Source organism: Pteropus vampyrus, unplaced genomic scaffold, assembly GCF_000151845.1.
Source record: "Pteropus vampyrus isolate Shadow unplaced genomic scaffold, Pvam_2.0 Scaffold470, whole genome shotgun sequence".
Taxonomy (NCBI): domain Eukaryota; kingdom Metazoa; phylum Chordata; class Mammalia; order Chiroptera; family Pteropodidae; genus Pteropus; species Pteropus vampyrus.
The window spans coordinates 43,376-56,448 of NW_011889251.1; the positions used below are offsets into that span (position 1 = coordinate 43,376).

The 13,073-nt window shown below is 37.2% G+C and overlaps 1 protein-coding gene across 1 annotated transcript in view; it reads left to right on the top strand.

Annotated features, from left to right (window-relative positions):
* Window positions 1–13,073, top strand: part of CTNNA1 (catenin alpha 1) — a 93,697-nt gene that overhangs the window by 42,394 nt on the left and 38,230 nt on the right. The window contains exons 3-4 of the mRNA XM_011382330.2: window positions 6,892–6,972; window positions 8,076–8,228. Coding sequence (XP_011380632.2) covers window positions 6,892–6,972; window positions 8,076–8,228 — 234 coding nt within the window. The remainder of the gene's footprint in view (window positions 1–6,891; window positions 6,973–8,075; window positions 8,229–13,073) is intronic.

Here is a 13,073-nt window from a genome sequence, read left to right on the forward strand (position 1 = left end):
AGTAATGCACCTGAGTTGGAGATTCAGGGAGGGAAAGTTCCATATATATATAGATATCTATATAGATAGACAGATAGATAGATATCTATATAGACAGATATATAGACAGATATATAGATATCTATATAGATAGATAGATAGATATCTATCTGTCTATCTATATAGATATCTATATATAGATATCTATCTATCTATCTATATAGATATCTATATATCTGCCCATAGAAGTTTAGGAAGAGGTACATTTAAACCAAAGATATTTTATTTCTCCCAGAGTGACATCAAACCAAACCAAACAGAACTATCCTGAAGTCTTAATTAATGCATAGACTGATCAAAATTTATATCGCTGAGCCCTTTTCTTATGCTTGTTCTGCCAATGGCTTCATTGTGTTCGTGTTTCACTTCTCTGTGGCAGCCTTCGTTTTTTGTTATTCTGAAATACAGCCAAATTTGGATTTGTCCTTTCTGCTTCTCCCTCTCTACATTTTGAGTAGCTTTCTATATAGATGAATTTCCTTCTGCCTACATAGATGGCCACAAGCTACACAATGTCCTTTGCACGGAGTAGAATTAAGTGTAAGATACACATTCATATTTTTTTTTGAAGCATCCCCTTCAACTTTAGAGGGTACTTTGACCCAGTTGGCTAAATTAAAAGGGATGAATTTACATGTATATTGGCTAGATGCTAGCATGTCTTGGTTACTGAAGCTTAGAAATGTCATTCCCTCAGAAACCTTTTAAGGTGCTCTTGGGTAGAGGGACAGCGACATGTGCTAAGGCAAGCAAAAAAAGTTGAACATGTGATATCATCAATGCAGAGAAAATCAATAATAAAAATTTGGCCCAAAGAAAGAAAGATCATTTCTTATTGTGAAAAACTATAGCAGCATGTCACCATCATAGCAGCAGTTGAGATGTTTATCCCTTTATTACTAAAACATGGTTTGCAAAGGCTTGAGCTCCTGTGAGAGTTGGTTCTGTCCCACCAAGTTTCTTCCGTGTGTGTGTGTGTGTGTGTGTGTGTTGGGGGGAAGGGGTGGTCTGTCTGTCTGTCTAATGGTTTTATAGTTTTTTCCCCATGTGTATTTGTGGATGTGTCTATCTAATGGCTGCGTAATTTTCCCCTTATATGGCTATACTGTAATTTATGGACATATAGTTCGTTTTGAGGTTTTTAGCTTTGCAGACAGTGTAAAATGATTACTGTTTTAATATCTTTACATTCTTAGGCAAGTTAATATGTAAGTTAATATATATAAGATGGTGTATAATAGGGGTCCCTAACTCCCAGGGCAATGAACCATTACTAGTCTGTGGCCTGTTAGGAATCAGGCTGCACAGCAGGAGGCGAGCAAATGAAACTTCATCTGTCTTTGCATATGCTCCCCAGCGCTAGCATAACCACCTCAGCTCCACCTCAGATCATTGGGCATTAGGTTCTCATAGATGCACCAATCCTTGGTGCCAAAAAGGTTGGGGACCACTGTTAGCACCTTAGTAAACAAAGATTCTATGTTAGCCCATTATCGTAAGTAGCGCATAGAGGATCAGAGCCCTTTAGAACGTGTTTTTTGTTGTTGTTGTTTTTTAAATCAACACAGAAACCGAAAGAGTTCCCTGGTTTATCACAGATCTTAGCCCAATTTTACCAGTTAACTGAGCATTTAAAAATCCTAAAATATCCCCACAGTTGAGTCTTACTTTTATTTTTATTTTTCTGGATTATTAGTAGCTTCAAAATTAGTCTTATTCTATGATCATATGCTTAGTTTTTGTTTCTATTTGCTTTATATACCTTTTTGTCCTTCTGAGAACTTCTCAATTTATTATGCACAGCAGCTGTTTAACAAGTAGATGATTACTGTCCTTTTTAAGAAGAAAAAACATAGTGTCACAAAAAGAGATTGGAGTATCTCAGCTGCATGCTTCAGTTTGTGCCAGGACCCTGTTAGTATTGGCTCTGATTTTTTTTCCATCATGGATTTTGTCATTTTCTCCCCAGAAAGAGAAAAGAATAGTTCACATGCTCATTCTGTTCTCCTAGGATTTGATGGAAAGGTGCTACAAACTTATTGTGATTCATTTAATGGTAATTCTATTCTATAGCAGGCATGTAATTGGACATGGTGTAGTTACATCATGGTGGAATGTTAGCCATGGTGGAATACCTCAAAAGCCATATTCTAGCATGTGTCCCTGGCCCTTGCTGAAAGTGCCTATGCTTATTAGAACTGATAGGACATCTAGACAGATGCCTGGACATATTTTCAGGTGTAATGCAACACTGAACCGAGAAAAATCTAAAGATGCTATGCAGGGCTGGCTGCCATCTGAGAAAATATCCAGAAAAAACAGTAAAGCTCATTTCTAAGCTTCTGTTTTCTGTGAGGGAAAGAGAAGGAAAGTGGGGTGATATCTGTAATATTACAGTTACCCACTTAGTTTTAATATTTTTTAGGATGAAACAGGCAAACTAGAAACTTCTTTGCTACTTAAGGAGAGGGTACTCTTTGAAAGGAATTTGGGAATGCAGGTGTGCAGGTGTACATAACTCTTATACTCTAATATTGGGCTACTTTGCCTTTGCTTTGTCTCTTGTCAAATATTCAGCTATACAGAGCTCATCAGCCATCTATGGGCCAGGTAGAACAACCAGGATCAAATTACCTCTCATGTTATTCAGTAAACGTTTATTGCATGATAATGTATTCCCCATTCCACAGCAAACCTTTTATTTTAGTTGTACTCATGAAAGATATGGATTGACTATTTAATAAATGCTAGTCTCCCTTGGTTTTCAAACATTTTTCTTGAGAGTCTCTTTAATATTAAGCCCCCATTCTGCTCTGAAGCCTTCCAGCAGCACCTTAGGTATCACTTCCTCACTCCCTGCTTAACTTGAAGGCCTCTACTCTAGATGACAGCCTCATTTTTTTCCTTTGTACCTAGAGGTTAGGATGCTGCTCCATTCCTTTCTCTCTCTCATTGTCTTGGATGCGGGAGTAGAGGGTGCTTCAGTTGCCCATTCTGACTTGGGTTTTAAAACATATTTTGCTCTCCTCTGCTACTTTCTCTAGCTTTACTCTAGATTAAAATGAAGATAAAAAGCAGTATTTTGGGTTACTTGAAAAACCTTATATATTCTCACTAATAACATGAAATCAGGAGAAGTCATACTTAGTCCTCTGTCTTCTAAACATATCTCTAATTGGTCACTGGTTTCTCATTTCATTCTGTCCAATATAGGAGAGAGAGGTCAGGTAATTACTCCAGGGTATGATTTGAAGTACTCCAGAGGAACAGTCTAACTTGAACTTAGAATTGTGGGTGGCTATAGGAAGCTTCTACAAGGAAGCATAGTATCTTACCTAAAGGATGGGTAGTAATTAAAAAAAGTGGGGAAGAGTATTCCAGGTAGGTGAGAGAGAGCATTTCAGAGGATGTCTGAAGAATTAAAATATTTGTGGTTGGATCATAGCATGGAAGTCAACAGAGTGATCATGGTCATTGAAGTAATAGGAATGACTGGGCTCCATCCAGCAGAGAGAGTGTGCAGAATAAAAAGAGAAGGAAACCTCTGGCAAAAGAGCCCTGAAGAGACCATGTAGATCCTTCAAGGTAGAACACGTTTTTCCCCTGGAAACACTGTGGAATTTTTCTGTGTATTTTTCCACAGAAATACTGAGTTTATGTTGTGTCATTACCTTTTAGATTGAGTAGTCTTTTGTAGGCTCACCTGGGGAGTTTTGCCACATTTTAGGAACTGAAATGCATGTTGAGATGCAACTAGCAATGCCAGGGACATGTTTTTTCCCTTCCTGCTGTTGCTTATTTCATCCCTTCCCAAAGAGAAGAGTTGGAGTAGAGTCAGGGACTTGAGAGATGGGTAGGGTTTGGATGAGAAATTGGTGGACATAGTACTAGTCATGTGTGTTATCTGTGGCAAAGGTACAATTGGTTGGGGAAGTTGCAAATTTTTAATAGGAGAATGCTTACCCTTTCTTAGGCAGGAGTTAGTTATTTGGAAGAAAAAAAAATGCTTGTTCTTTCAGAAGTTGCCACTTCTGAAATGGCTCAAATTCTCTAGAAAATTCTAGTTCTTAATACTTTTTGAAAATCAATGCCTAACTTAAATGTAACCTTCTGCAAAACTTTTGCTTACTACTTTAACCTACTGTTACATCATTCAGAACTCCTGTTAGGCCTAGCAAAATACCAGGGTATTGCTGAATTAGGTGTTACTCTGAATTAATTATTTTATCTCAGATTATAAACCCTCTGAGGAAAGAATTATGGCTAGTCCTGCCTGCACCAGTGGATGCAGAGTAGGTGCTCAGCAGTGTGTGTCTAAATGAACAGAGCTTCTGTTAAAGATGAATTTTGAAAGCCCTTTCGCTATCTCAGCCAGAATTGTGTTGCTAGAGGCCATCCCAGCTAATAACCTTTGCCTCTCTTCAGCTCATCCAGTATTTAGTTGCTGAGAAGAAGCTTTACGTTAAAACCCCAAACATGCCTTACCTTTTTCTTAGCAAGCCCTTTGTCACTGCTTAGCAGGGACATGCATGTCAAAATTGAGTGAACCTAGGTGGTCTCTACCTAGTGGAATAGAGTCTCTCAGGTGGGAGCAAGAGTCACTTATTTTAAAGATTCATTGAGCAACTTTACTTTGGCCTACCTAAAACTAAAACTAAAACACCTTAACAGCTTTAATTTCAAAGGGAAGTAAAATTTTGTTTTATGGATCAACAAGCTCTCTACTGTCATCAAGCTCATTATTAAGTGTGTGTTCCGTGTATTCTCATCCCTATTGCATTTTTAAATGATTGGAACCCTAAACTTGTATTTTGTACTGTATTTTTAAAGAGACGCTTTGATTTAAAAGGTGGTGTGTCGAGTATAAACCTAAAATCTTCAGTAAATAATTGCTTCTGAACTGCCCCTTCCTGATTAATGAGGTATAAGCCTCTTATTTCCTAAAGTAACAAGAAATACAAATTGATTTTTAGGGCAGTTTTTGACAAAGATTAACAGATTCATGGTGTGTGTTGCTCTTTAAAGTGTATTATATTGTATGACTATAATTCCCTCAAAAGTCAAGTTTAGAGTTTTGCTTTTATATAACTTTTAAAGTAAATCCTTCCACCCAGATTGAGGAAATTTCTGGGCATTTGAGGTTATAGAGGATTGGGCTCTTACGAGGTTATTGAGCCCAGGCTTTGGGTTTCAGATAACAGATGTTTTCTAGAATAAATAGTCTATTAGAAATACCCTCAAAACATGGTTAGGAGCAATGACCAACTTTACTGGGTTTATTTAGAGAAATTTTCTTGGAGTGCTTGAGTGTCTAAAGAATATGCTGAGGCTTTCCTGATTAAAATATTAATTATGAGGTCAGTTTGATTTTTGTTTTTTTAATTCAGTTTTAGCTACCTTTGCCTTAGATACTGCTGTTTTGATCTTTGAGATTTTCAGTAATTATACTTGTCACTTTCTTTTCTGACTGATGGCTGTGAATAAATCAGTTTATTTCTGCAGATAGAAATTCTTATACCTGAATCAGTTTTCTTGAGACTTTTTTTTTTTTACTCATTAATCTTAGTGTGCTATTTAATTTTATTGGCAGTACAGGAATATTGGGGGAAAAGGTAAGGAATGTGACCCTGACCAGAATTGATAGTGACCATATCAACTTGTGATCTGTATTTCAACTCTTAAAATTCACATGTCCCCTTTATCTCCTTTCTGTTGTCTGCTAAATAACCTATATTCCTCAATATTCCTTTTCAGTCCATAGAAATGGGGGCAGAGAGACATATGTCATTGTTCCCACTTATCAGATGGGGTATGAGCAAGAAAGTGAGTAACCAACTAGGAAACACATAACCACGTCTCCCCATCTCCATCCAGTCATCTGCTGTGCTACTTATGTACTGATGATATATCCATACTAGAATGTCTTGAGGGCACCCAAAGCTAGAACACAGGGTTAAATTCTTTTGTCTTTCCTGTCTCTCCTGTGGTTACTACATGTTTTACAGAAAGAGCCACATTTCTTGGCTGGACAGTTTGTAAGGAAAAACTTTTAATATATTTCATAGTTTAACTCAACTGATATCTTTTTCCAAGATGGTATTTCCAAGCACATGGCTAGCCTTACCTGAGATAACTTCCTTTTTGTCCCTTTTTTCCCTTCTGCCTTCTATTTTCTGCTTAGAATGTTCTCTGGAGTAAATCTCAACTCAACTCTCTGACTGATGAAGAAAGACTGATTTACATTTCTCAGAGTGGCTAAAAGATCCTTTTATTTGCAGTACAGTTGCATTAAGCTTAGCCTAACTTTAAAAATATACATATGGCTGAAGTAATCTTACAAAGCATTCTTATTCGTGCTGCATAATATTCATTATTAACTATGACCCATCATGGTACATCTTAGTTTTAAAATTATTTTTTTCTTATTGCGTTAATACCAGGTGCCATATTTCACATTTTGGCATTCTTCAGATCTCAAGAGTTCATCCAAATCAGTTGTAACCCATTCAAGGAGAGTTGGTTCACTAATGAAATTGGTGTATGCCGAACCTTGAATTAAAATATAAGTTTAATTTTTCAAGTTGAACTTTAAGAGAAAGTCTTGTCTCTTGCTTTCTCATATTTTGGTTAAACTCCTTCAATTCTCTCATCATCAGAGGATGTGGAGCCTTAGAATTGTAAGATTATGTCACATACGGTATTCCCTCCCTCCTCCCCATTTTCTAACTGTAGGCTAAAGAAAATTGGCTTTTTTCAGTGGTAATTTGAAGATAAATAGCTATTAGCTATTATTAAATTTCCTGATAAATCACTAAAAAGTGCATCTCTTTCCTTTTTTTTTTTTTCCCCCAGGCTGGACGTAAAGAAAGAAGTGATGCGCTTAATTCTGCAATAGATAAAATGACCAAGAAGACCAGGGACTTGCGTAGACAGGTAAGGTGGAAGAAAATGCCGATTGCTTTCTCAGGTTCTCAGTTTTGTAGTTTTGGTTAAAATTCAAATAATTACTGGAACCCCTGTATGTTTTATTAATGAAAAGGATTGATTTTCACAGAAAACTTTCTGTTTTGTTGCTAATAAGCTTCTAAATGGCTAATGAAATCTCTTGGGAACTTGGCCTAATAAAGTCCCACTGGGATGGACTGAATAAATTAGGTCTAGTGTGAAAAGGATGTATAGGTAAGGGAATTCATTTAAAATGACTTGGGAACCTGTGAAAATGACTTGTCCCACTCTGATTACACACTTAAAGTTCTTTGATCCTTAATGGAGATGTGTTTCCAATATAAATATGGTGGGTATAGAGATATTTGGGGTGCTCAATTTTCCACGTTAGTAAATAGAGGAAAGAAGTTCTTCATTTAATGTTAAATAATTCCATTAATATTTTGGAATCAAATTGAGTTTTAGTCATTAAATTATAAAACAATGTATTAAGGCTTAAAAAGAAGTTGTACTAATACGATTTTCATACTTAGTGGAGAGACATTTTAGAGTTCATATCTGATATAAAGCAAAATTAAAGATGGAATGTGTCTTTATTTTCCTTTCAGTGAAGTAGTATCAGAAATGGTTATATAGATGACTTTTCAGTTTTAAGGTTCTAAGTGTGTTAACCCTGCTAACCCTGTACAGATAAGCCAGAAAATACATATTTCCTCTTTTCTCATTTTTATTTAGCTAGTTAGGCTAATTACATATATTCCAAGGCTATGTGCTAATTTAACCCAGAGCTGCTTTCTGTTTAGTTTTATGTTATTCCTTTAAGATATAAGTTTTGTAATTCCTAAGAAAAAAGGATATCTTGAAAACTGATATTCTGTCACTGAAATGCTATAACTGTAATATAAACCATTATCTCCACAATCGTATGTTTCCTATGTTGCAGATTATATAACTGCATGAATTACATGAGGAGTCCTCATGTAAGTGTAGCCAGGCTCTCATGAGCTTCCATTAAATTTAAAGGTACAAGAGAAAAAAGCAATGTAGCCTCTTGATGTAAATAAAACCAAATTTTTACATTTAATTATTAGCTCCGCAAAGCTGTCATGGACCATGTCTCAGATTCATTCCTGGAAACCAACGTTCCACTTTTAGTATTGATTGAAGCTGCAAAGAATGGAAATGAGAAAGAAGTTAAAGAGTATGCCCAAGTTTTCCGTGAACATGCCAACAAATTGATTGAGGTAAGTGTATTAGCAGTTTCATTAACTATAGGTAACTTTATGCAATGTGATTATTTTTAGTCACATTATTTAATCAGCTAAAAATGTTAGGGGCTCAACTGATACACAATATGTATAAGATGAAAGTCATTATTACTTAACATCTATTTAAAACTACCATTTTGGTCAGCTTACATTAATTATGTACATATTAAAAATTGATAGTCCTTAGCCTGGAAACGTAACATCTCCACTTAATGTTAATGCTAATAAAAATAGATTATGACATGCAAAAACTCACAAGACATTACAGAAAGGAGTAGTGGCTAGAAGCTGGAGCTCCAGAGTCACACACACTTCCTGGGCTTGCATCCTTGCAAATTACTTTTAACCCCTCTGAATAACCCATTTTCTTGTCTATAAAATAAGGATGCTATTAATACCTATCTCAGGATTATTTTGAGGTCTAAAAAGAGATGATGTATGTGAGGTGCTTAGTGCTTTGCTTGAGACAGACTCAGCCCAATCATCTTGCTTTAAAATCAAAGGAACTGAGCCCTAACATGCTGCTAATTAGATGTTTGAAGAGTAGAAATCTGTAAGTGTGGTTGGTTTGTAAGGTGATAAGAAAGATGAGTGAGTTGCTATTTAATTTCCAGGTAAGTTAGGCTCATTCTTATCTTTCGATAACTAAAATAATGTTATTGTTTAATTTATTCATTATTACTTTATTTCAAAACTTTAACACATAGTGAGCATATACTCATATTATTTGATTTTGTAACCTTAATGTAAAACATTTAATACTTTGAAAAGATATTTCATAGACCATTTGGCAGGTTGGTCATTATGTAAGAACAGAAAATGGGCCTTCTATGTAAAATGTATGTCTCGTACATTTATAGTGATATTGGACCAGGTAAATACCATAAAATAGTCCAAGGAAAACAGTAATTTTACATCTAGTTTTCTTTGAACATTATGAATTAATTATGTACAGAATACATCGGTCAGTCTACTGTTCAAGTTAATGATTCCAGCATTTGGAATTAAAATTAGAAGACATTCATTTTTTGTCTTCATTGAGCATAATCTTGTTCACAATAGTTACATGACAGCATGCGGTGTAACCTCCAAATGTACAAAGATTGTTTTCAGGAAGCCAACTTCTTTAAGTACTCTACATATTAGAAAGCATGCCTGTGAAGCAGGAAGCAAGGACACTATTAGTCCAAGGCCTTTCCTTGGGTAACAGGTATCAGTAATGGCATGGAAAGGACTCAGTGTGGCAGCTGAACGTCATAGGGCAGCCCTTGTCTCCACTGGAGCTGGAGGGCCCTTTGGGCCTGCTGTGTCATCCTCAGCCTCTCCAGCCAACAGAGCTGACAGTTGCTGAGCACCTGCTGTATACCATGTAATATGCAAATACAGTGTACTTTCTACAACAGCATTTCTCAGGTTAGGAAACTATAGCTTAGAGAGGTTAAGTGACTTGCTTGGCCTGAGGTCACCCGGCTTGCATCCTTCCAACAGTGAGAGCTATGTTTACTGGTATAGTAGACAGCCTTAGGCCCAGTGAGAAGCATTAGGTGGATCTGGTGGCTTTGGAGACCTTGCTTCAGGAACTTTGTCCATGCTTATTCTTTTTATTTCATTCTGAAATCACTAACCAAGGGCTTAGAATTTGGTGTTCCCTATCACAACTTAGTTCTGACCTCTTTCTCACTTCTCTCTCCTTTCTGTGCCCTCCACCCTCTTATCCCCCACACAGATAGATATATGTATTAAGTGGCTTTTCACTGAGTCATAACAAAGGCTTTGTAGTACCTTTCTGCAAACAGTTAATTACATTTATGGTGATAGAGATACTAGAACGTATAATTGCATATGTGCATGAAAAGGAAATGAGTTCTTAAAGTGTTATAGAAGCCTCAAATTCCTGACTCAAGGCAGAACTTTATTCTTCAGTGACAAGGCTTTTCCTCCCCACACTATTTTGTATAATAATGAAACATTGAACAAGTGAGAGACTTGTTTTAAGCAAAGATAAAGTACTTCATTGCTATTGCCTTGTTAATCTCTTGACTTCTTCCTTTCTTTTCATTAGTTCTCTCTTAAATGGAGTAAATGTCTATAGGCTAACTTTGGTTTTATGGGCGATTTGCTGTTTTTTAGGGGAAGAGAGGATGCTGTGTGAAAGTTGGGTAGGGCTAATAGGCCTCTGGCAGGAAAAGAAAGGCTCAGATTCTGCAGCCACTGAGAATCCTACCAGATATGTTCTCCTTAAATATTGCAATATTATTCTGTTGCTAACCACCTGGAGCTACCACAGCTGCAAGTTAGGGGGTCCCCAACCCACCTGCACTTCTGACCCAACTGGCTGTAAATTCAGGGGTTCTCCTGACACCCCTTTCAGGACTATACTTCAAATGCCAATTGCAAATTTGGGGGTTCCCATGGCCTACTTAGGTTCAGTAATTTGCTAGAACAACTCATAGAACTCAGGAGAGTCTATACTACTTATGATCACATTTTATTATAAAGGATACAAAAAAGTCAGGACCAGCCAAATGAAGAGATATAGAGTGAAGTGTGGAAAGGTCTTGTTAAAAACAGAATTCAACCAAGTAAATTTGAAGACCTAATTGGCTTTATTAAGTGATTCATGTGTCAGGCAGCATCTCTTCTAGCAATTAGAAGGGCACTCCAGGGGTTCTATAGAATGGAAATTTTTAATGGGAAGAAAGTGTGGGTCAAGGGAGCTAAAAAGAAAAGAAAAAGGATTATTTGTGGGTAGAAGAGAATAGTCAGATTGCTACTTCTTTGTGCGTGCATGCATGTCTGTCTGTCTCTGGGTGGGTGGGGTGGGTATGGAGAGGGCCCATTTGACAAATTACCTCATTGGTGTTGGTATTGGCCAGAAAATTCCAGAATGGTTGATTAAGATTACGTTTCTGGGAGAGGTTGAAACTGCAACTAAATCTAGGTTTCCTATCTTAGGCTTTTAGCATGAGTGACACTATTTTAGGCCTGTGATTTTCTTTTTAACAGTCTCAAAGGCAGTTTCCTGCCCTCTCTCCGTGGAATCAGAGTGGGTCACCTTCCCAGCACATTGATGGTTCACCAACTAGGAAGCCCCACTGAGTTTCAGTGTCCAGAGTTTTTATTGGCATTTCATTATGTAGACATGATTGATAGAATCATGATTTAATTGAACTCAATCTCCATTCCCCCTTCCTTCCCTGAAGCTTGGGCTCTCCTAAAGGTCCCAGTCCTCTCATCACTTGGTTGGTATGATAGTCTGCCCCATCCTCAGGTATTCATTAGTGTAACATATTTAGTGGCCTACCAGGAGTTACCTCATTAGCATAAATTATCAGTGCCAAAGATGAATAACAAAGATCATCCTATCGATACTGAAATCTTTAAGGATTTAGATAGAAGTTCCAGGAATTCAGGCCAAAGACCAAACATTCTTTATATGCAGCATCTCCACATCTTGAAGGTATGTAGAATGCCTGATTTTCAAGTAGCTTGCTATGCAGCCATAAACACTACACGGAAGAGGTAAGATAGGGCAGGTTTGTTTCTTGCATCTTTGTGTAGATCCTGTTTGTGACTGTTTAGATAGTGACTTACCACTTCTCTTATTTGATGTTCCTTGCGTTGTTTGAGTTTTCCTTTTCCCTGGAGGTTCTCTCCTTTGGAAGTCAAGTCCTCTGTCCTTTCCAGAGGATTGCGTCATCTCTTCACACCACAGAGTGTGGTTCTGTCTCATAGAATCATTGATTTTTCACTCTGGTGTATAAATCTCCTCCTGTGTAACATCCCTATATTGTCACTTATCTTTTCTTAGACTCTTGTTGTGGGAAACTCCCTCCCTCTATAGGCAGCACATTCCATGGTGGATTCTCTGGCTAAAGAAAGGGGAGCCACAGTCTCCTTTTCTGGAACTACCCATTTCCATCTTTTTACTGCTACACACATGTGAATTCTCATTAACTTTGTTGATTACATATTGAAATGTAATATCTTGGGATTAAATAAAATAAAATATTTTCACTAATTTCACCTTTTTGAAATGTGGCTACCCCAAATTTTAAACATTCTTATGTGGCTCACATTGTATTTCTGTTGGACAGTACTGGTCTAGATGATTTCCTTGGGCCTTTCAAGGGCTCTCTTCATCCTGCCTCTTCTCTGAACACTGACCACTCAAGTGCCAGCCCTTATCGAACACCTCCAGGAACAGACCGTGGAGATACAGCAACCAAGGCCTCCATCATTATGGAAGGAGGCTCCGACCAATGTGTTCCAGAATGGCTTCAGCCTTTTGGGCAGTGACCTCACTCTGTGATTCCCCCTGAACTTGTAGTCAGTCTCAGGGATTTCCCTCCTGCAGTGCTGCTCAGTCCTGTGTGCTCTATTCTCATCTGTGCGGCTATAATTGATTGTTTGGCTCTGTGATTTTGATACTCATCCAATATAAACTTCTTAGATTCAATCTATTCTGTCCTGTCACTATTGTTGCTGCCATTGCTGTTAGTAGACTGCCCTTTCGGAGGGCAGTCTCATGTCATTTTTTTTTTTTAATAAGAGTATTTTTTTCTCCTTGATCCAATCTAATGTTTTAAAAATGTTGTCTAAAGCATGGGATAGAACCTTTCAGCATGCTACTGGAAATCATTCTCTTGATTGAACAATTCTTTGTATATAGTTGGTCATTCAGCCAGTTAAGAATCCCTTTCTTTTTATCTTGTTCTCTAAGTTATCTAGGTAAAACATGTCTATACTATCTCCCTTATGTTCTTTTCAATGTCTTCCACGATTATCCCATTAAAATTGGGGTAACTAAAAGAAGCATAG